The 24,041-nt window shown below is 44.6% G+C and overlaps 1 protein-coding gene across 3 annotated transcripts in view; it reads left to right on the forward strand.

Annotated features, from left to right (window-relative positions):
• Positions 1-24,041, forward strand: part of Nedd9 (neural precursor cell expressed, developmentally down-regulated 9) — a 178,250-nt gene that overhangs the window by 149,132 nt on the left and 5,077 nt on the right. For all 3 annotated transcript variants that reach the window (XM_006253786.5, NM_001011922.2, XM_039095477.2), the window contains 3 exon segments: positions 20,332-20,433; positions 20,904-21,005; positions 21,903-23,144. In XM_006253786.5, coding sequence (XP_006253848.1) covers positions 20,332-20,433; positions 20,904-21,005; positions 21,903-23,144 — 1,446 coding nt within the window.

Consider the following 24,041-nt stretch of genomic DNA (forward strand, 5'->3'; position numbering starts at 1 on the left):
TGAATTATCATGTGCCAACGCACTATTGACTGTCAGCCAGTGTAAATGGTATTCTGGATCAGACTTGAGCATACAACCATATCTCTTCAGTCTGGTGATGAGTCTGCTAGACCTGGGTCGTGTGGGTAATGGTTTACAGTCTTATCTACCTCTTTCTTGAGTAGTGTAGCCCCAGTTGTTACTCAAGCATGGATCCTTCTCCCTGGGCCAAGAACTAAGCCATGAGTTAGTAGTCTGGCTGGACAAAGAATCAAAGGAAAGCAGAGGAAGTCAAAAGGTTGAAAACACATCCTATCTACCAACTCACTCTTTAGAGTTTTGGGCTTAAAGATTGATTTATTCAAAATACACAGATACTAGTGGGTTTAGAATGGATCCATTTCTTGTAATAATGTCCAAGTGGAAGGCAAACACAGCAGAGCTTCGATATTTAGGAAAATGTCAAGTATTAAAAAAAAAATACAAGAAACATATGAGGTCTTCATCAGATTCCATCACTATTCCTGAATCCTGGAGACAGCTACCTTCATAAAAAGAGAACATTTATTGGTTGATCTCTCAGTTCCAGTAGTTCCAGAGTCCCTCTGGCATTAGCTCAGTTGTAGCAAAGGCCAACTGTCATAACATCTCTTCTGAGGGCACTCTCCTGATCACCTCAGACCTGCCATCAGCACCTATCTCTCAGAGGTGCTACTGTCTCCCACCCTAGAGACCATGTCTTTAAAAGCAAAGACTCTTGGGGAGAATACTTAGACCATCCCCAAACCACATGGCTAGGGCGCATGGCTAGGGAGCACCGCATGGCTAGGGAGCACCACATGGCTAGGGAGCACCACATGGCTAGGGAGCACCACATGGCTAGGAGCACCAAATGTCTAAGGAGCACCAAATGACTAGGGAGCATCACATGTTAGAGTCTCAACCTAGAACAGTTTGAGATGAGTAGAACACATTCATTAAATGGTGAATGCTGAGCATCTTTTGTGGTTTTGATAGTTGTGATACAGTGGTAGAATAAAGACTAAGCAGAGCTCTCAGAGCACTTACAATGCAGTGAGGGGAACAGTACGATACCAGGTCAGGTGGGTGACACTGACTTACAGGGCAGTGGCCAAGCCTACAATGATAGATTTTTGTGCCCATTAAAAGGCCTCCCTTTCCTAATTCGTTTGTCGGAAATTTCTAGAGGTTCCTTCAAGTCTTGCTAGTAAGAAGAGACTAATTTTATACAGTGGGAAAGTATCTCCAGATTATAAGGGTAGGATAAAGGTAGGTACCCAGAAAGAGCTTGAGACTCTATAGACATAATATAGATGGATTTACAAATCTATGTTGAGTTAAATAATATTTGCTTACATGATACTTTTTTCTAAGTAAGTCTTTTTTTAAAGATTTATCATTTTTATTTTATGTTTACAAGTGTATTTCCTGCATATATATATACATGTGGTGCATATATATATATATGCGTGCCTGGTACCCAAGGAAGCCAGAAGAGGGAGTTGGGTCCCCTGGAACCGGAGTTAAGAACAGTTGTAGGCCACCCATGTGGGTGCAGAACACTAAACCCCCAGTCTCCTACAAGAAAAAAAAAAAAACTTCTTAACCAATGAGCCATCTCTCCAGCCCCCGGGGCCTCTATTCTTTTTAAAAGGGGCCAAGGGAAGAAAGATTTACTTTTGGATTCCCCAAGAATGAATTCATTTTCTAATCATCTTTTATACATATGTGTGTTTTAACATAACACATCTCAAGGGCACATGATCCAAGTTCCGTCTGATAGGAGAAAGTCTCTAAGAAGTGGTGAAGGGCTTTCCTACTTAAATTCATCCCCCAGGACAGGGGTCCTGGCTGCAGGCCATCAACAGAGCATATGACCTTGCAAAGCCCTTCTCGCCCCAGTGATTTCAGCTCCAGAGGGAGCGCCAAGCCTGGCGTCCATCCCCAGAGAGGAAAAGAACAGTTGAAAGGCATAACTATAAATAAGTAAGCCTCATTCTTAGTCTCGGTTGCTTGAGCAACTTAAAAATAGCGCTGCTTCGTCTGAGCTGGTTCGAGGCAGACAGACCCGAACAGGAAATGCTTGGCTGAAAGGTAGAGGGACCCAACTCTCATCATAGTTTATTTTGGCATGAAGGGGACATGTTTTCCTTTCCAGGCTCAACCCTTTTGGTTCCATGTCTGGGAAGCCCGATGCTTCAGGCCTCCCCGTCTCCCTTGCTTGTGTTGTAGCTGATGGCCGCCTTCCCCTTGGCTCTCTCCTGGTCTCCATTGATGTCAGAGGCTGAGGCCCTCAGGTGGCTCAGGTCCCTCCACACTTGGTGGCTTCCAGTCCCCTCTCCCTTTTCTTTCCCTCCTTCAGTCGCTGCTTTTCTTCCTTCTCCATTGTCCTCGCCTCTTCTCCCTTCCTCTCCTCATCTCTCCTTCCTTTCACCCCTCACCCTCCTCTCCCTCCTGCTCACCCACTGTCTTCCCTTCTGTTCCCACTTCCCTTCCCGATTTCCTCCATTTCCTTCTCACTCTCTTCCCCTCTCCTCTCTCCCTCCTTTTTTTAATCCCTCCTTTCTTCCTTGTTAAATTTTGTGGACAGTGGTCACCTCCTATGGGATAGCAACCTCCCAGGCGGCAGTGACTGCTTTAAGAATTCGGCCACTCCCTCCCCTGCCGTAGTAACTCCCAGTGGACAGGGGTCCTGATGACTTAGGTCAGACCTCAATCTCAGTGGCCAAGAGAGCAGATGTGGGCTTTGTCAGTAGTTACTGTTTCTCCTCAGTAGTTTTTCCAGCTTGCTAAATAACTAACCCATTTTCTCTTCTAACTTCCTGTCTGTAAAGAGTGACAAACTAAGGCCCAGGCCTGCGCGACCGTTCCCAGGGGTTCTAGCTGTGGTCTTTAAAGTGGCTAAAGAAAACGAGCAGGAAGTGGAAACTTGTTCTGAGCTTGGAGAATCTAATGAGAGTCACCCAGAGAGGGAGGGACATTATGTCAGCTGTGGATTCCCAGGCCCACCCCACAGCCCTTCCTTCAGTGGGTCTAAGAGAGGAGGCCCAGGAGCCTACATTTTCTCAAACTCTTTACAGCCCAGCAGGAGTTGGCCCAGGACTACACTTAGAGAGACACTAAAGAGGGACAATGGCCAGCCTGGATGTGTTCCAGTCTGACGGCGATCGGGACTTTCCATAGTTCCAAACGCTCCTGTGTTGTTACAGCACGGACTTCAGACATTTCATCCGCCACTGTGCCCTAATGAATCACTTTAAAAAGAAAAAAATTACAGCATGAATTCTGCCTTCGGGAAACTCCAGCCTCCACCCACCCACCCTCCTGCACCCCAGCCATATTAACCACCAGTCAGAAGTAACTGCCTGCGCTATGCAGATGGGGATCACACACACACCCTCTGAGAACCAGGGAGACCAGGAGCCCTGTGAACAGAGCAAGGCTTCAGTTAATCTTGCTCCAACCACAGTTCTCAGACCCTGCCCCTTTGCTTGGGAAGTGGGAATAAGCCTGTTCACCAAAAGGGCTGCTGGGAAAATTAAATGGAGTCCTAGGCAGAAAGCTCCTGCATCGTGCCTACCATTGTGGGATGGTCCTCTCTCTTCCCTTGCTTGCCTTTCTCCTTTCTCAGAGTTTTGTTTGGGTTTGGGGTTTGTTTGTTTTAGACAAGACCCCAAGTGACCCAAGCAAGCCTCGAACTCCCTAAGTAGCTGATAATGACCTTGATCCTCCCCCCATGCTGGGATAACAGGCATCTCAGCCCACGCACTGTTTTCAAAATTCACGTGGAATCCACGGACCTTGCGTGTTTCTCAGTATGGGCTGAATACGTACACACCTCATTCTCAGCAAACGTGCCAAGCCCTTTGAGCCTCCCTGGCTCTTTAAGAATTCTGGAAAGAGTGGTAAAGAATCAAAGCTATCTGGAAGCCTCACACACGGACACCTTTGCTCACTTTCATTGGTCTTCACACTGGGTTTTATGTGCAGGGCTGTTTCATGCATCAGGCATTGTGGGCAGAGTGCCCAGGGCCTGTGCAAAAGTTTGAAAGCTGAATTTGAAAAAAAAAAAAAAAGAAAGAAAAGGAAAGAAGAGAAAACTTTGAGCTGCAGAATATAAAGCATTAGTGCAGGATAGAAATTAATCAACAGATAGACAAGTGCTTAGGAAAGAGCCCCATGCAGGGCTCATCAATTATATGTGGGACTCAAGACCATTCCATTCCATTTGGAAAACACTTGGTGAGTTAGAGCTCTCTCACTCTGCAAAGGCTTGTAAATATGTGTTGGGATCGCCAAGAACTCACAGACAATTCTAAATTAAGTGTGTTACTCATAGTCAAATAATTTGAAAAGCCGAATTTCTTTTTAAACGTTTTCAGTCTTCGAAAAGGGAAAATTCTACTTAAAATATGAGAGTTGGATTTGAGTTGGAGAGGTCAAAAGCCCTAAAGTCAAAGGCCTACAAAGGTCTGAAAACAGACTACTTCTCTGCCTCAGTGATCCTCAGACTGCCAAGGGACACACCCGTTTCACACTCAAGCCGCACGGGGAATAATTTTGATTATTTTTTTGCCTTTTAAAAAATTTATTTAAAAAATTTATTTATTTATTCACTTTACAACCCAATATCAGCCCTTCCACTCCTCCCAGTTGATTATTCTTTTCTAAAAACAACTATTTCCTTAATTTGGGTTTTTTTAAAACATCTATATATTTATTTTCTGTGAGTGTGTGGAATAGCAATGGCACGTGTGGATGTCAGTGAACAGCTCAAAGGGAGTCAGTTCTCTCCTGCCATGTGGGTCCCTGGGATTGAACTAAGGTCACTAGGCTTGACAGCAAGCACCCTCAACCACGGAGCCATCCCGTCGGCACTTGATGGTTGCTCTTTAGCCTTACTGCTCTGACCCTCACCAACAGAGTTTTATGTGTCCTGGTCCGTCTGAAGATTAATTTGGCGCTAGCTACCTTCTGACTCTAGGAGGCCAGGAGACACGGTAGCCGTCTTCTGCTGTAGATTAGTCATGCAGCTAAGTATCCACACACAGAGCAGCATGGTGAACAAAGGAACGAAGTGAGAGCAAGGAACAAGTGGTTCAATTTCAGTTCACCTCAGAGCCAACTACCAAAGGCAATTCTGAGCCTCTCACTCCCCCAGTCTCCTACCGCTCACACCTTCCCCAACAGCTCATGGCCACGTGCTGCGGCAGAGAGGAGAACAGAGTTTCCTGCCAAAAGGGCCCTGCATGGGCACCACTTATTAATTATCCTTAATACTAAATGTGATACCAAAGCAAATAATGATTGACAGGAATTTAGGCTTCCGGGTTGGAGATATAGCTCTGTGAAAGAGCACTTATCTAGCGTGCATGAGACCCTACATTTCATTTAAACCAGGCATGGTGGCTTATGCTTGGAATCCCAGCACTCAGAAAGCAGAGGTATATATCAGGAGTTCAAGGCAGTCCTTAGCCTGGAGTCCTTGAGACCCTGTCTCAAAAAAAGTAAATAAAATAGGAAAACATTGTGTTGGGCTTGTCTGAGGCCTGACTCTTTTGCCTAGTATAGACAGCAAAACTGGTAAACTCTTTCATAGTCTCCTAGAGGGAAAACATATACTTGGTATAGTGGTTCTCAGAGCAGCCTCTGTAGGCTCTATGAGGCCTACAGTGCCTCCCCTTCTATACTGCGCTTCTCTCCCTATCTATTCAGTATAGTACTTGAAGTCCTAGCCAGAGCAATTAGACCACAAAAAGAGGTCAAAGGGATACAAATTGGAAAGAAAGAAGTCAAAATATCACTACTTGCAGATGATATGATAGTTAAGTAACCCCCAAAATTCCACCAGAGAACTACTGCACCTGGTAAACAACTTCAGCAAAGTGGCTACATAAAAAATTAACTCAAACAAATCAGTAGCCTTCCTCTACTCAAAGGATAAACAGGCTGAGAAAGAAATTAGGAAAACGATACCCCTCACAATAGTCACAAATAATATAAAATACCTTGGTGTGACTCTAACCAAGCAGTCAAAGATCTGTATGACAAGAACTTCAAGTCTCTGAAGAAAGAGATCGAAGATCTCAGAATATGGAAAGATCTCCCATGCTCATGGATTGGCAAGATTAATATAGTAAAAATGGCCATCTTACCAAAAGCAACCTACAGATTCAATGCAATCCCCATCAAAATTCCAACTCAATTCTTCACAGAGTTAGAAAGAACAATTTGCAAATTCATTTGGAATGACAAAAAACCCAGGATAGTGAGAACTATTCTCAATAATAAAAGAACTTCTGGGGGAATCACCACCCCTGACCTCCAGCTACATTACAGACAATCATGATTTAAAAAACAACAACAACAAAAACTATATAGTTTTGGTGCAGAGACAGGCAGGTAGATCAATGGAATAAAATTGAAGACCCAGAAATGAACCCACACACCTATGGTCACTTGATCTTTGACAGAGGAGCTAAAACCATCCAATGGAAAAAAGACCACAAATGGTGCTGGTTCAACTGTCAGTCATCATGTAGAAGAAAGCAAACGAATCCATGCTTATCACCCTGTACAAAGCTCAAGTCCAAGTAGGTCAAGGACCGCCACATAAAACCAGATATAGTGAATCTAATAGAAGAGAAAGTGGGGAAGAGCCTCAAACACATGGGCACGGGGGCGAAATTTCCTTTAAGATCAACAATCGATAAATGGGACTTCATAATTAAAAAGCTTCTATACTGTGTTTTCAAACTGTCCATCTGTTAAAACTCATCTCCAATCTGAAGACTTGGAAACCCAGTATTTCCTTCCTGTTTTCTCGTCCCATAATATGTGTATCGTCCACTAATTCCATGGAGCCCATGGATCCATGGGAAATGGGATGGGCTGCCATCATCGTCTTGGCTGGGATAAGCACATTTAGTGCTGGCTACTTAGAAAACTCAAGTATTGTGGGCTTTGCCAAGCCCCGTGGCATCATCATCTCTAAGATGGGCAATTCCAAAATAGGGCACAGACTAATGCTACAGGAAGTGACTCGAAGGCTGTAGGCAGGTCTTCCAGGCTGGTTCCTGAAAGGTAATATAAGATTCTGAAGTGCATTACTTATGGTGTCTGTGCCTTCTCAGACACTGACTCATCCAGCACACATGTACATGCACATACACACAGACACCCATGGCTGCCGCCATGGGAACCAGGGACTTCCCTTGTTGGCATGCGAAGCATTTTGAAATCAGTTGACCATAGCAACCTGAGAGATGCCAGCCAAACTAACTGCTATAGATATTAAGCAATAATTATTTTTGTCTGCTAACCAGTAAAAAAATAGATCTTTCAGGAAACTACAGTTTCCAGACAAACTCTGACTTTTCACCTTCCTTCTGTTTGTTCCCTGATGTCTGTGTGTCTGTCTTTCTCTGCCTCTCTGTTCCCTACGCTCTCCCCAACTCCTTCTCTCATACACACAGCTTAAAAAGTTAACTCCAGGGCAGTAGCTACCCCCCTCAGTTTTTTTCTTATGTAAACTCAGTAAAGTACAATTATGTCCCAGAATTGTAGATTTTCAAATGAAAATAAACCGAATAAATATACCTAAGTGTCTAGTTTGTGAAAATGTCCAAGGAACTGAAATGTCACCTAAAATGTCCCCCCACCCTGAAAAAATCAAGGTGCATTTTATACCTTTCACAGCCTCAGAGGTCCTCAGGTGGGGAAGGGAGGAACATGTTGAGCTCACCCTGACCTGAAAGGCACTGTTCCCAGACAGTCACCTACGCCAAAGGAATGAGCAAACCCTAACACCTCCTTAACTGAACAAAGGTCCTTTTTGTTTGGTCAATGCCAAAGTCTTCAGATTTAGCAACACTCTGTCATAAAGCTCACAGATAATACATATTTCTGAGGGGGCATTTGTAACTTCTCACTTATCCACACCAAGTGCCTTCCCTTCCCACTGACTGCATGGTAAGTGACTGCTTATCAGAGTCAGTGAGAGGCAGCCCTGCCACAGGGTGCCTCCCTGGATGGACACTGCTTTCTGAAGGAGGGAGGAAAACTGCTCATTTTATTTAATGATAAAACTTGGATGGTCTTGTTTGAGTACATCTTGAAGGAGAAGACCAACTCCGCCAGAGTGCATTCTACAAAACGCAGCACTAGAAAACGTCAGAGGTCAAAAGCACTCTGGTCTAAGAAGTCATCATATCTTAACCATTGATTGGGTCGGGGTAACAGCCAGCAGGCATGCTAGACCTTTGACATTGCAAAATGTCAGTGCCATCGATAAGTGTCTTGGGTGACACTTGTGACTATCCTGGGATACATGCAGCTCGCAGATGGCAGTTTGTATATGGCTGGTACTAGGGGTTCACTCACCTGTGTGAGAAGTTCAGGTGGTTCACACACGGGACAGTAGACTCTTCAGCAATCTGTTAACTTCTGGAGAGATCTAGGGGGGGCCCACTCTTTCAAAAGAACGTCTGAGTCTGAAACATGGTATGGTGTTACTCCACCTTCTTCTGCAATGAGGCTTCAAGTCTGAAGTATAGAAACGACCTTAAAACGATGTTATATCGTCTGTGTCACCTGACTCTCCCAGCAGCGTGAGACACGCATACATAGCTTTTCTTCCCCTCACAAAGGAAAGGGTTGAGGTCTGAGATTAATCTACCAGAGTTAACTCACCGCCTCGCACAAGAGGCGAGCCTGTTATTCAGCTCGTGTCTGTCTGACTCCAGGGCTAATGGATTCTACATCCCAGCTCGTAGGTGGCATTGCCAGGCCTAAAATACCAGGGCACATTTACTTTGTTAGCGATTCCAATTCACCAGAACCCTGGACGCTAGGAAGCATTGTGCTAGCCAGGAAGAATTCATGCTGCTGCAGAAAGTTCTCATCTCACATCCACATTGTACCCAAAGAGCTGAGAGAGCCTAACTACAGATGGTCCAGCCACCCAGGTATACTTCCAAAGCACTCATCTGGGAGATATCAGATCTGCAGTACCACAGACATCATGGCCACGCGGACTTCTTCCCAAATGACATTGCTGCTCCAAAAGTTCATGTACTCTCCAAGACTGGACTACTTGTAGAAACATAAGATACTTAATTTTTGAGACTATTTCCTTCTCAATTTCTAGAAAATGCGTGTCACTGATAGAGGCAGTAGGCCTCTGAGAGAAGAATCTTAGGTGCCAACTGGAGTTCTCGCTCACTCCTCAGCTGACTTTTCTCCCTGCACTTGAGCTCCCTCAACTGTGAAATGACCACTGAAACTGGATTCTCTCTAATGGTCTTTGCCAAAATTTTATGGTCCAGATATCCTTATCAGATTCTTTCCCAGAATCACTTGAAGGATTTCATTAAATGACCTACCTTCAAACATCGTCTTAAAAACATCAACTTGACCCCTAAACGTTGGCAGTTTGTCCCCTACCTCTCTTTAGAGTTCCATCTTGCCTTCCCATCCACAGCTACTGTGTACATTAGAAGAACTTTTAGAAGCTGGCAAGGCAGATGAAGACACAGATATCCATCCTAAGAAAATTTCCAAGAAGTTTCTCCTTGGAGAATCCCCCTCTGTGCTTCATTACCAAGACAGGGAAAGCCCTTCTGCCTTGCTATTTTCTACCACCTTTCCCTGCAAAAGCATCATGGTCTGGGCAGAGAGGATGGATCTGATACGATACCTCTCAGCATGGCAGCCACCCTCAGAACTGGCACCAAAGTGTGCCATTCGTGCCATTTGTCCCATCAGCCATTATATCCATCCTCCCACTGAGCTGTGAGAGATCACCTATTCACGGAGAAGCAATACTCACAGGCATTCGGGTCCCAAACTACTTCCCTATCACCTCCCATCCACAGTTCAGCAGGGCAGTCTTGGGCATCTTTCTAAATCTAGGTTACATGGAATGCGTGCATATGGGCCTGTTGAGCTTATCGAGAGTCCAAAGGCCTGATCCTTTATGGTTTCATTCAAAGGGACATTTCAGTCAACTGAGAGGGATATAAAAATTGGCTTTCAATACCTAATTGTCACAGACTGTATTCAGCTTTGTCCCATGAAAGACCTTGGTCACTTGGGGAACCCAGATGTCATTTCCCATCGTGGTTTGATTTCTGTGTTTCTTGCTGCTCTTTGGTGCTTGGTCAGTCCATAGCTAAACATTGCTTTAGTGCTCCCCATACAAAGAGCTTCCTGAAAGCAGCAGGGGAGACATGTTAGGGGCTTAACAATTGGGGTACTGTTTCCATTGAGTGGTTTGCCACACAGAGCTGTGTCAAATGAATGCGACCCGAGAGAGCGAGCGGTTCCACTTCTGAACCTTTTCCTCAAGTGGAGGGAGAGATGGGCTGTGATCTGGAAAGCTTACAAAACGTTTAGTTCCAGCCTAAAAAAATCAACTATCAAATGTCCTTGAAGGAAAGTCAGTCGTGTCCCCCAAAGAGAGTGAAAAATGTCTCCACTGAACGCAAAAGAAGCGTCAGGATGGGTTAAGCTTGGTTATGTCTTGGGAGGGAGGGTTTTTAAAGCCAGACTGAGTTTTCATTATATTGTTGCTATGCAAGTAAACACATGAGCTCACTGCTGCACCCAGGTCGGGCGGAGAGAATTTATAGAGAATTAATAAATCCAGGGTGGACAACGCAGGGCTTTTCCTCTCCTCGTAGAAGTGCGAGACACGATCTTGCATTCAAACAGGCAGCCTGCTGTAGTTCTCAGTTGCTGGAAACTGAGCCCCAGTCCTAGAGGGCAGGCATTGGTGGTGGTGATGTTTCTTTTCCTGGAGTTTTCTTGGAAAAAAGGAAGAAGGCGAATTGCTCATTTAAGACACAGGGTTGTTATAAAACCCAATAAAGGCAGTGGGATCTCTATTAGAGCTTTTTTTTTAAATTTCATTTGAATGAAATAATTTCTCCCTAATAAGCAGTTTTAGAAGTCAAAACAGTCTTGTTAATGTAGGAAACCCAAAGAGAGGTAGTATAAATAAATCAAGGGGAGATTAGAGGGGCAGGGAGCAGTCTAATTATATTTCTCACCAGAGCCAAGACAAAGCAATAGACGCTCGTCATGTGACACACTTGCTCATTAGACCATCTTGGGGTTTGTTAATGGCAAGGCTGTGTGTGGGTCTGTTGCCGTGGTGGCACGTTCTAACCTCTCATTAGCCTGTTGTCCTTCCTGGGCAGCCTATTTCATGATGTGCCTAGTTCTGACGAAGGCCTAGAACAGCAAAGCAAAGGTTACTCACCTTCCTGCCCTGTCCTACCCTTGGCAGTAGTTTAGGCAATTCTAATCTCCCTCTCTCTCTCTCTCTCTCTCTCCCTCTCTCTCCCTCCCTCCCCTCCTCCCTCCCTCCCTCTCCCTCTCCCTCGCTCTCACTCTCTCTCTCTGCGTATGTGTGTGTGTGTAATTTATATAATATATTGTATACATAATTTATATTATTATGTGTATATAATATATTATTATGTTTATATATATCAAATTTATATTATTTTTAAAATAGTACATAGTGATTGTACCTATTCGCAGGATATTTCTGTACTTGATCAGATTAAGGTTAGGTTGGCCTGTAACATCGCCTCCAACATTTAGCATTTTCTCTCTGTAGAAATACACAATTAACACCTGTCAACTGCAGCTATATTTCTGTGCTATAGAACTTTAGAATTTCTTTTCTTCAATCCAACTGGATGCCCGTATCCATCCTGCATGCTCTCTGACCGCCCCATCCCCCACCCCCCAGGTAATCATCATTCCATTCCTTGTCAGCCTCTGCGAGAGCAACTTTTCAACTTACACTATTTTGTTCCTCATAGCTGCCGGTAGTGAGAGGAAGTAGGGGAGGGGTGAGATGTTGCACTGAAGGAAGGGGAGAGAGAGACACGCACACGGGAGAACCTGAGGGTAAGGGGAACTTGTCTTATGGTGGATGGTAAAATGGTAGATGGCTACTTCCTTCCTGCTTCACTTGGGGCTCCAGTGAGCAGACAGCTGACAGGGTGAAGTCTTCCTAACTCCGGCTCTACATTAGGAAGGCTAGGCAGATACCCAAGAGGACATGGGCCAAATAGACTTGTTGAGGTCTTGGCCCCAGTGACATCCCAAGAGAAGTTATCTCTACGGCAATGCTTTGCTTATCACACACATCGCAGAGAGCAGGCCCTTTGCCCTACTTCTTGATCAGATCCTTCTGACAAGCATGAGCTTGTGGTCTTCCACTGAGGAGAATTTAGTCCCGTGTCCTGAGCCCAGGACCTCATCACTCTTCAGAAAAGGCCTTCATCTCTAAACCCCATGAAAGCACTCTTCCCCTCCCCCACCGCCCGGGGCTTTCCACTGGTGTATCTTGACCTAGGTTGAGGAATCATCGCAATATTGGCAACACCAATAAAGTAATAACCTAAGTTAGTCTGCTCGTGGCTGTGAAGAAGCCAAGTCCCCTGTCATTTGTGGCTTTGCTTTGAAGTCCCCAGTGCCTCCTGGGCCTCCCTTTCAAGGCTTCGCACACGTGTAAAGATGACTCTCTTTTCTTCTAACTTAAACATACAAGTTAGGGTTGTTTTTGTTTTATCTTCATGTTTAATAATGAAACACCTTGAAGGCAAGCAGCCTTGAAATCACTATACTAAGATATGGACTAACTGCATCCTGACCAGCAAGCCAATAAGGACCGGCTTTCCTCCTCTGGGTACTTGTTCTCTAGGTGTCTCGGACACTATCATTTAGATAATTTTAAAAAAATACTTTTTGGGGTCCATAACATGCTCTCTCCCTCCAGAGAGGATTTTGTTCCCATCTGCCAGCCCTATAGGCACCAGTAAATCTAAAGTCATGCTTTTCTATGGCCCGAACCTGATGGTTTACAGCCTGGCCACAGCCTTGCTCGTGATCTCATGACTTCTAAGTGGCGGGAGACACACAGACATGGGTCCAGCTCTACCCACCCCCAGATGATGCCATCACCCGTTTCCCTCTCAGAGCCACTGAGCTTTCCTACCTTTGGTACAGCTGTAATAAGTAAAAGAGGGTCTCGAATGCCCTAGGAACTGACGCCCAATGCTTATGCCTGTACATTACGTTTCTATCTGAGGTGAAGGGAGATCGCACGGTATGCCTTCTTCTTTCTCTGGGGACAGATGCTGATACATTTGTCGCTGGTTGCTGACCCCTCGTCCGTACCGAATACTCATCTCTTATCTGCCCACCACACGACGGCTGGTGTGAATCCTGCCTTTTAGCCTGAGGCGCGCCACTCACGCCAGAGCTGCCCGACCTGGAAACCCAGCTTATTCTATGGAGGCACACATGGTTTCCTCTAGCATCATCTTTCTTAAAACCTGCTTTATCCAAGGCACAGTTACAGCCTTGCTGCTTCTATATAGACAGATGAGAAATAGCCCCGACATACTAAAAGTCCGGAGGTTCACCGAGAGAGTCAAACGATAAGTCGCATGCACTGTCGGATGGGAAGATAAAGTACTTGGAGTGTCACAATGACAGAGGTTGTTTGTCTGTCTAGAGAAGGCTTCCATCCTGGGGGACAGGCATTCGATGTGGCCCTGACAACACAATAAAACCTGAAGATAAGGGGAGAGAGAAGAATTGAACAGACAAAGTGGGTGCAGATGTGTGGGTGTTCAGGGCATTGGAGGAGATGGTATTCGTCAGAACTTGAGAGTTTCAATGTCTCAAACAAGGAAGGGGCAGGAATAGAGACACAAAAACCATCCAGGTGAAAGCAAACCGGGCAGCCTAAGGGCTAGAGGTGGGCTTTATTTGGCCAACACACTGCTTTAAATTTCTGAGCCAATTTTAAAAGCCAGCTTTTAATACTTCTGACTTCTGAGAACATACAAGATCTGACAACGAATTCCCAGTAGTTGAAGAATGCAGTCATGGCCACCTCCCTTTCAGTGGGATATACGCATGCTCCCAAGCACAGATGCATGGCTGTTTCTCCTCTGCACCTGTTTGCTGGGCTTTCGAGCAACTCGATGGAGGGTCTTTACTCTGCTATGGAACAAACCCAGGCAAGCTGGTTGGGGAAACATCAACAAAGAACCCCAAGAGTCTCCTCCAGTCCACAGTGTCTAGCCCTCTGCTATCCAAATGGACTTTTCTTTTAACGCCAGTGTGCCCGGCTCTCTAAATTAGGAATCACAAAAGTAGATTACTCCTCTGGGAATCCACTCCAGGAACTCCAAAGACCTTACAGAAAATGTCACAATGCCTGTGGAACCTACACACATCTGCAAGGAGACGTTGAGTCATCTCTAGGTAACTTACAGAACCTGATGCAGTTAAACACCGTGCACGTACTTGTTAGACCGTGTTATTTAAGAAAGAACGGCAAAGACATGGAAATCGGCATATGTGTGATATGGGTGGGAATTTTTTTCATGCAACCCCCCACCCCCGCCCGAGTTTGATTGAATCTGTGGGTTTGGAACCTTCAGCTACAAAGGACAGGCTGCGTCAGAACATCTTAAAAAGCAGCCCCTGCCGTCAGGATCTAAGGCTCAATGCTGGGAGAATCAAATGCCACTCAAGTGCAGGACAGAACAGCTGAGGTTGTCCCCTCGTTCTTCTGTAAACACATTAATTAGAGGGCCAGCATCCCGTAGGTCTTTGGTCTTTCATTCTTCCTGGCAGGGCCTAGCCCTAGAGATTGATTCAATGGACTCTTCGCTTGGAAGTGCTTACCATTGGCAATGCATAGTATGTGCCTGTGTGAGACTAAAGAACTGAACCCCATTAATGCACACAAGGAATAGCTACTGAGACGACTCTATGTAAAATCGTGCAGTGTAAGCATGAGGACTTAAATTGGGAACTCTGGCACCTATGTATGTATGTATGTATGTATGTATGTATGTATGTGTGTGTATGTGTGTATCTGTGTAGGTACATATGTATGTGTGTAGGTACATATGTCTGTGTGTATATGTGTATGTACGTGTGTATGTACATGTGTATGTACGTGTGTATGTACATGTGTATGTGTGTATGCATGTGTGTATATGTATGTATGTGGTATGCATGTGTGTATATGTATGTATGTGTGTATGTATGTATGTGTGTATGTGTCTATATGTATGTGTGTGTATGTGTGTATGCATGTGTGTATGTATGTGTGTATGTATGTATGTGTGTATGTGTATATGTATGTATGTGTGTATGCATGTGTGTGTATGTGTGTATGTATGTGTGTATGTATGTATGTGTGTATATGTGTCTATATGTATGTGTATATGTATGTATGTGTGTATGCATGTGTGTATATGTACATATGTGTGTATGTATGTATGTACGTGTGTATGTGTCTATATGTATGTGTGTATGTGTATGTGTGTATATGTGTATGTGTGTATGTATGTGTGTATGTGTGTATATGTATGTATGTATGTGTGTATATGTATGTATATGTGTATGTGTGTATGTATGTGTGTATGTGTGTATATGTATGTATGTATGTGTGTATGTGTATATGTGTGTATATGTATGTGTGTATGTATGTATGTATGAGTATATGAGTGTATGTATGTGTATGTCTATAATCCCAGCATTGGGAAGGTGGAAACAGGTAGATCTCAAGCTCATTGGCCATCCAGCACCCCCATATTGATGGACTGTGGGTTCAGTGGGAAACCCTATCTCAAAGAATAAGATTAGGATTGCAAAGATGACTCAGCGGTTAAGATCACTGGCCATCCTGGCCGAGGAGCTGGGATCAGTTTCTACCAGCTACATGGCGGCTCACAACTGTCCACCACTCTAAGCCAGGGAATCGGACATTCTCTTCAAGCCTCTGAGGCTACTGAATGCCCATGGTACGCATACATAAAAATGCTAAGTGTTTTTAAATCTTTTATAGGGGATTTGAGTGTGAAACAATTAACAGCAGAGATTCGATCTTTGTAGCTAAGAGTTTAACCTGTTCTTCAGTCTCTTAAAACTGTCACATGCTTAAGAAGGGAGGGGTTTAATTTATCGGAAGAAAAAGGTTTCTTCTGGGTTGTTCTGTTTCTGAGGCAGTCTTGCTATGTACTAGCTAGGAAGTTAGGTTAGCTTCAAACTCACAATCCTCCTGCCTCAGCCTCTTGAGTGCTGGGGTTACAGGTGTGTAGCACCACACCCAGTAATAGTAGTAGCTGAATATATAATGTAAACATATTATGGGCATCTATTCTTGAATTGATTTAAAAAAAAGTGGAAAGAGGTTGAGAAGTCACCTGACGTCAGTCTTTGGCCCTCACACACATTCACATACGCACAAGCACATGCACACACACACACACACATACACACATGCACATATACATACACATACATACTCATCCATGTTTGTGTACACATACCCCTGACTGCCCCACCCAATATACACACATGCACATACTCTCTCACACACACATAACACACTCACACACCAACTAATCAGAATTGATTTTTTTTAAAACTGTAAAAGAGGAACAAACCCTAAATGCTTACTGTCTGTTCTCTGCTTCATAGCTCTTCTGGGGGCTCTCTGGTTAGTTGACAAGAATAGGATTCGTCATCAGGACAGTGACAAGTCACATGTGACCACATAGACCCTTTGTGGGGAGATCATAACCAGGGAAGCAGCTGTGGTTCTGACCTTCAGGGCCCCAGCCCACCTCCAGCTTAGCTCCCTGGGAAGCAGTAATGAACTAAGAGGTCAGCTTGCTAATTCCTAGGGCTAAGCCTTTGCAACTGTAACTAAATACATAGGATAATAGGAATGCAGAAAAGAAGAACCGAAAGGGGACATGACAAAGACGGGACTTGATTTTTGTTGAGAAATTAGGAAATTAGAAAATATCCTTGTACAGTGATTCCATTCTTACCCAGGAGAATTCTTCCAAACTCACGGTCTTACTCAGCTGTTGGAGTGCCTCCTGGGCTGAAGGTCACTGTTTCTAGGAGATTGAGTGTGGGACGGAGTGCTTTTTTTGCTCTCCTGTCAAGCAGGAAGAGTGAGCCTGAAGGTCAGGCTGGCCATGCACTTTTCCTTGAGGAGGGAGAGCATCCCAGGAAGGGTAGAGGCAGAGCTAGCTCTGAAGAAAGCTCTACCGATCTTACCTAAGTTGTCACATGTCTCACTAAATGTTTATGTATGTATGTATGTATGTGTGTATATGTATGTATATGTGTATGTGTGTATGTGTGTATATGTATGTATGTATGTGTGTATATGTATGTATATGTGTATGTGTGTATGCGTGTATATGTATGTATGTATGTATGTATGTATGTATGTATGTATGTGTGTATATGTATGTGTGTGTATGGTGGTGACATGTCCCACCAGAGGCAAAGCTCTGGCCCCATTTCAATGGCATTGCTGCGTCCATGTGAGCTGGATCGTAGCCTCGGGAATGCTGGGATGGGAAGGCTGTATTTTATTGGCTTTTTCCTCCCGTGGTTTTCACCATCTGTGTTTTTAACTGCACAAACAAGGAAAAATGACTGGTTTGGAATTCAAAGTTTTAAACACCAGATGACCACAGGCATCCTCCAAATGACAAAGAGAGAGCAAGTCGGGGTTCTGTGACATTTGTCAGGAAGTGGAATGGTAAATACCAAGAAGTCTGTGTGTGCCACAAAAGCAAGGGATAGGTCGGTCCCCGTCCATCTCTAAGGGTCATGCCCTGCTTATATTCCCCGATACCACACTCAGGCTCCAGCACTGGCCCCCTCTTCCTCCCTGCCCTCCAAGCTGAAGAGGGATGCAGGACTTCAGCTTAATCAGGATTAGTTCACTAGCCTCCCTAAATTGGCGGCTTTGCACAACACCCATTCTCGATAAGCTTCCACATCCAACAAAAGCCGGGTCATGAGCAGGTTCTACCACAAAGCTAAATACACAACGATAAACAGAAAGTCTACAAGACCTTCACATCCCTTCTGCACAATGGTACGTGCAAAAACTAAAAAATAACAGAAACAGCGTTAAAGGATTTTAGCAAGCGGCCCCCTGCTTTATGAAGGAATATTTACTGTGCACAATACAATGGCCACCTCATAAAATGGTTCCCTCGCTCCCTGCCAACGAACTTAAAGCGCTGAGTTCCTTTTCTAAACCGGAGACAATGGAGAGACTGGATGGAAATGTTTGCCGCATACTAATCTCCTTTACCTCCAATGTAAGAAATAATCAGTTGTAAGCATCGGGCATTCTAAACAAAATTGGACAGGGAGGTTTGAGAGCCCCTGGGGTATGGACACTGGCGGGCTTGGCTGTGTTCCACTAGGTTCAGCTTGTGATGGACGTGGAGTATTTTTCACAGTTTTACAGGCAGCCTGATGCCAGAGTTTTCACGTTAAAGGGTAAAAGATGAAGACCTCCTGGGAACAGACAGCTCCTCCTAATTTTTTATTTATTTATTTATTTTTTACTCGAAGATATAGTGGGTAGTGTTTAACTGTTAATAGTTTGGGACTGGGTTGCTCCAGCAAAAAACAAAAGTAAGACTGGACCAATTTTCAAGCCCTGGGAAGAGCAAATGAATTGAGTTGGAAGAGTGTCTCTACCCTGCTTAAAACTGCCAGTCAGTACCTAGCTATGGACGTAAGATTGTACGGTGGGTCAAGTGCCTGCTGTGCAAATGCAAGGCCCTGAGTTCAGATCCCCAACACACATGGAAAAGCATGTGCCTGTAACCTCAGTGCTGATATGGGCAGTGGGGACAGGCAGCTCTCTGGGCTTCCCAGGTCATCCAATCTAACCTAACCAAGTGGTGAGCTCTAGGTCGGTGAGGAGACCCTGCCTCAATAAGATAAAGTGGAGAGAAATAGAAAAAGGTACATGAAGTTGGTTGACTGTGCTCTCCATGTGTGCCTAAACCAGAGAGTGCATCCACCTAGACACTCACAGAGAGAAGAGGGGAGGGAGGGAGGAATAGGGAGGGAAGGAGAGAAGGGGAGAAGAGGGAGGGAGAGAGGAAGGAAGGAAGAGTGAACAGGCCAGTCCACTAGGTAAGATTCCATTGGCTAAATTTGGCTCCAGATGCCAGAGTCTATGATGAGTGTATTTGACTTCTGACAGTGGCTGGATGTAGGTCCAGTGGGGATATTTGCTTCTCTGGTGGAAATGGGAAAATGATGAGAGACTAGAGGTCAGGACACGTCACAGCTGAGAGTCTGAGGACTTCCTCACCAGCACCATTCATCCTCTGCAGCACGGGTTCCACATCAGAGGAGACAACCAGTGGCAAGCAAAAATGATTTAGAAAATAATCGCATCTGCAATGAATACCTGTAAACGTGTGCGATTGTTCCCTGAACAATACTGCATACTCTCTTTTGACTTGGTGTTAATATAGCATTGTAGACCATAAAATCACTGGAAAAGGGTTTGAAGTGTGTCTCATATATGGAGGTTACATGCAAAACACAGCATTCCGTGGTCTTGAGCATCCAAGGATGTTGGTTGGAACAGGATCTCCTGTAGAGCTAATGTGTTTCCCTTGTCTCCACAAATTAAGGTAAACATTCCCAGACAATTATAAGAATTGAATCTGTGAACAGAATTAGGGCGACCACTGGAATTTTTCAGTTATAATCACAATAATAATTTCAGATAAAGAGGCCTACTGGGGCAGGTATGAGAGGAATTTTAAGTGGGCAAACTATTTGTTTTATGCTCTTTACAAAAGCCTTGGAGCCTTGTTTTTAAAAAAAAAAAAAATGTAGTGTTGTATTTTGGCCACTCCACGAAAAGGATCAGCTAAGGCTTTCATAATTTATTTTTATTTATATGTATGTGATGAGTGTTTTGCCTCATGTGTGTGTGTGTGTGTGTGTGTGTGTGTGTGTGTGTGTGTGTGTACCACACATGTTCTTGGTGCTGCTGTTGGAGGCCAGAAGACAGTATCATTGCCCCTGGGACCAGAGATGCAGATGGTTGTAAGCTGCCATGTGGGTACCGGGACCCAATCACCCCAGGTCCTCTGTAAGAGTAGCAAATGCCCTTAAGTGCTGATCCCTTTCTCCAGCCTGACTTTCATAATTAAACATATCTCCTTGAATATAGGGAATTGAGACTCTACTGAAGAACTTTGATCAGAGTTTTGGAAAATTCTTAAGAAAGAAAAGAAACCTATTTCAGCCACATATTCTGACCTTGTATCTTCCTTTTCTCTCGCCCTCTCATCCTTTTTCCCCTTCCTCCCTTCCTTCCTTCTCTCTCCTTTCTATGGGGGATTGATTAGGGATGTGTTCCTCAACACAGGCTGATGAGTATGCTGAGAACTTGGGCTATCATCTGACATCATTGTGTATTCTCACCCACAGGTGATCACGCCAGTGAGGGTTGGCCATGGCTATGTGTACGAGCACCCATCCAGATACCAAAAGGATGTCTACGATGTCCCTCCTTCCCACACCACTCAAGGGGTAGGCAATGGGAACATCACAGGGGAGCGGCTTTAGGGGGAAGCATCTCTTCAGGAACGTACAGAAGAGGGGCACCAGCCACAGCCTTACCATGTGGAGGTTGCCTGGCCAGAGGCCATTTTAGTTGGTGATACTTAAATTGTGTTTCTTAGGTTTGCTTTATCAGAAAGTCTCATCTTTTATCTGAGAAATTTCTTATCTGCTTTATCAATTTGTCATTTTATTTCTGGAAATGTGTAATTTAAATGATCTAAATTATAGAGTTCACGTAAGACTGTTCCCATATTTAGCCTAAATCAAAGAATGCAAGATTCAAAAAAGAAAACATCTATAAGCCCCTGATGGCATGGAATGCTACTAATGACCAAGTCTGTGTATGTCCTGTTGAATAAATCCTTTAGGAGACAATAGTAGGGGACTTGAGCAGTAGATTCCATTGCAGTCTGGGTAACTCAAATGTTTCTCTTCAGGTATATGACATCCCTCCTTCATCAGTAAAAGGCCCTGTGTTTTCAGTTCCAGTGGGAGAGTTAAAACCTCAAGGGGTATACGACATTCCCCCCACCCAAGGGGTAAGTGAACTGGTAAACCACGGTATATGGATGGGTACCTCTGTGTGGAGGGGGTTGGAACGTGTATCAAAGTTTATTGGGATAAAACAAGAATGGCAATTCTAAAAGGGAAAAAAATCATCTTCTGGAGGGAAGGAGAAAAAGAAGAAAGAGAAAGAGGGAAGAAATCAAGAGAGAGGAGAAAGCCATTATAATTACAAATTTAGAGAGTCCCCCCAAAACACAATGTCAATAATAAGTACCCATTGGAAAGAGAGACAATGAATTCAGTCTGGCAATATCTAACATATCACATATTTCTAGAAGGTTCTACAGTTTCCTTGGTCTCTACCTAGGAGGCAGCTCATTTGATTTTCTGTCTTCTTCTGGGTGTGCTTGCACTTCAAGTGGAGCTAGCTTTGCTGAACAGATAAGGAATGGTGCCTTTGAATACAAAGAAGCCTCTGGCAGATTCACACAGACACACACACACACACACACACACACACACACACACAGAGAGAGAGAGAGAGAGAGAGAGAGAGAGAGAGAGAGAGAGAGAGAGAGAAAGTCTGATGACCAAGAAGGGAACACAGGTCCCTCAACCCAGTATATCAACGTCTCCTGTCTCTCAGCATGGATCAACCTTCATAGGACAGTCAGTGAATGGTTGGAAACACAAGACTGCAACCCAGTGGTGAGCAATTTAAGTAGGAGGGCTCTACATCCACGCTAGCACTGAGAATGGTAAAGGATCCTTGAGTGTAAGGATGAGGGCACACGTCCTCTAAATAAATGGTGAGAGGAGAGGATGAAGATCGTATGAACTCTGGACCATGCCTTTGTGGACCATTCATTTTCTGCCTCCATCCAAGTCTGAACTGAACAAATAAATTGGCTTTTTACTTTCTTTTTTAGGTCTATGCCATTCCACCATCAGCTTGCCGGGATGAGGCGGGGCTGAGGGAAAAGGAATATGATTTCCCTCCTCCAATGAAACAAGACGGAAAACTGGACACCAGACCTGAGGGGGTTTATGACATCCCTCCAACCAGCACCAAGACAGTGGGGAAGGACCTTCACACCAAATTCCCCTGTGATGCTCCAGGAGGGGCAGAACCAATGGCACGAAGACACCAGAGCCTTTCCCTGCACCACGCACCCTCTCAGGTGGGACCGTCCGGGGACACTCAGAGTGATGCATATGATGTCCCCCGGGGAGTTCAGTTTCTCGAGGTACCGACAGAATCCAGTGAAAAGGCAAACCTGGAGGAGAGAGACGGTGTTTATGATGTCCCTCTGCACAACCCAGCGGATGCTAAAGGCTCTCGGGACGTGGTAGACGGGATCAACAGACTGTCTTTCTCCAGCACTGGCAGTACCAGGAGTAACATGTCCACATCTTCCACCTCCTCAAAGGAGTCCTCGTTGTCAGCTTCTCCGTCTCAGGACAAAAGGCTCCTCCTGGACCCAGACACAGCCATTGGGAAGCTCTATTGGCTCCAGCAGACCCTGGAGACGGGCATCTGCAGCCTCATGTCACTGGTCACCATAGACTGGAGGTCTTATGGATACATGGAAAGGCACATCAACGAGATCCGCACCGCAGTGGACAAAGTGGAGCTGTTCTTACGAGAATACCTCCATTTTGCCAGGGGCGCTTTAGCCAATGCCTCCTGCCTCCCAGAACCGGTCCTCCTCAATAAAATGAATCGGGAACTCCAGAGAGTAGACGATTCCCACCAGATCCTAAGCCAAACCAGCCATGATCTGAATGAATGCAGCTGGTCCCTGAATGTTTTAGCTATCAATAAGCCCCAAAATAAGTGTGATGACCTAGACCGGTTTGTGATGGTGGCCAAGACAGTGCCCGACGATGCCAAGCAACTGACCACCACCATCAGCACCTACGCAGAGACTCTCTTTAGAGTAGATCCTGGCAATTCCCATCTGAAGAATGGGCCTGACAGTATCACGAACTCAATCGAGTACACACATACGGGCTCCCAGATGCAGCCACTGCGCCCCGGTGACTACAAAGGCCAGGTTCACAATAAGCCATTGCCTCCTACTCTAAGCAAGGAGCAGCCACCAGACTGCAGCAGCAGTGACGGTTCCGAGAGGAGTTGGATGGACGATTATGACTATGTCCACCTGCAGGTAAGGAAACCAGATGTATAAACCACCCACCCACGGGGCTGATATCCATGACGCTGTAAGGCTGGACAAACAACAAAACATGTAATCCAACTGTTGTGAAAACTGAGGGTGAGGTTGTACCAAAAAAAAAATGTACAGCTACTTTATTTAACTTCCATGGAGTTATATTTTGTTTTGAGAGTTAATTAACTCAAATGATTGTATGATGTCTCATTGATCACCTCAAGAAAGACTCGTCAATGTTGTTGACTGGTGAGTCCACAAGCCATCATATTAGTTCTTCCTCTATTTGTGTTTTATGGCACAGGTTCATGGAAAAGCCCATCATAATAGAAATAAGTTTATATACATATATATATATATTTGTATATACTTAATATATATATTTGTATATACTTAATATATATATATCACTGTTAATAAAAAGCCTATTGAAAATATCTGCCCATAGAAAGATTCTGAGGTACTCTTTCAGCCTACAATGTGTACATAGGTGTATGTGTGTCTGTGTGCGCCTGTGTGTTTAGCTGCTTACAAAGAGACACATAGCTCCATCAGATCCAGAGGACCCTGTGATCCTTTGCCAATTGGCCAACAGCTTGACCTACATATGTTAAAATCCACAAAGTGCTTCTTATAAGTATAAACTCTGCTAGTTCCCAAATTGACCTGGAATCATGAAGGGTTTCCTTGTCTGCTTTGAAGAATTCCAACACACTACCATAATCCATTACTTAGTATTTGGCCGAGTGCTTTATGTTGCCATTCTTTTCCATTGGACTGAGAGCCACAAATTATACTGAATATGGCTAAAATACCAGCAGCCCCCAGATACAAGAGAGTAGGAAGGATCAACTGAACCACATCTCAGGCCGAGGAATGACCGAGGTTAGAGAA

This window comes from Rattus norvegicus, chromosome 17 (assembly GCF_036323735.1).
Source record: "Rattus norvegicus strain BN/NHsdMcwi chromosome 17, GRCr8, whole genome shotgun sequence".
NCBI classification, from domain to species: Eukaryota; Metazoa; Chordata; class Mammalia; order Rodentia; family Muridae; genus Rattus; species Rattus norvegicus.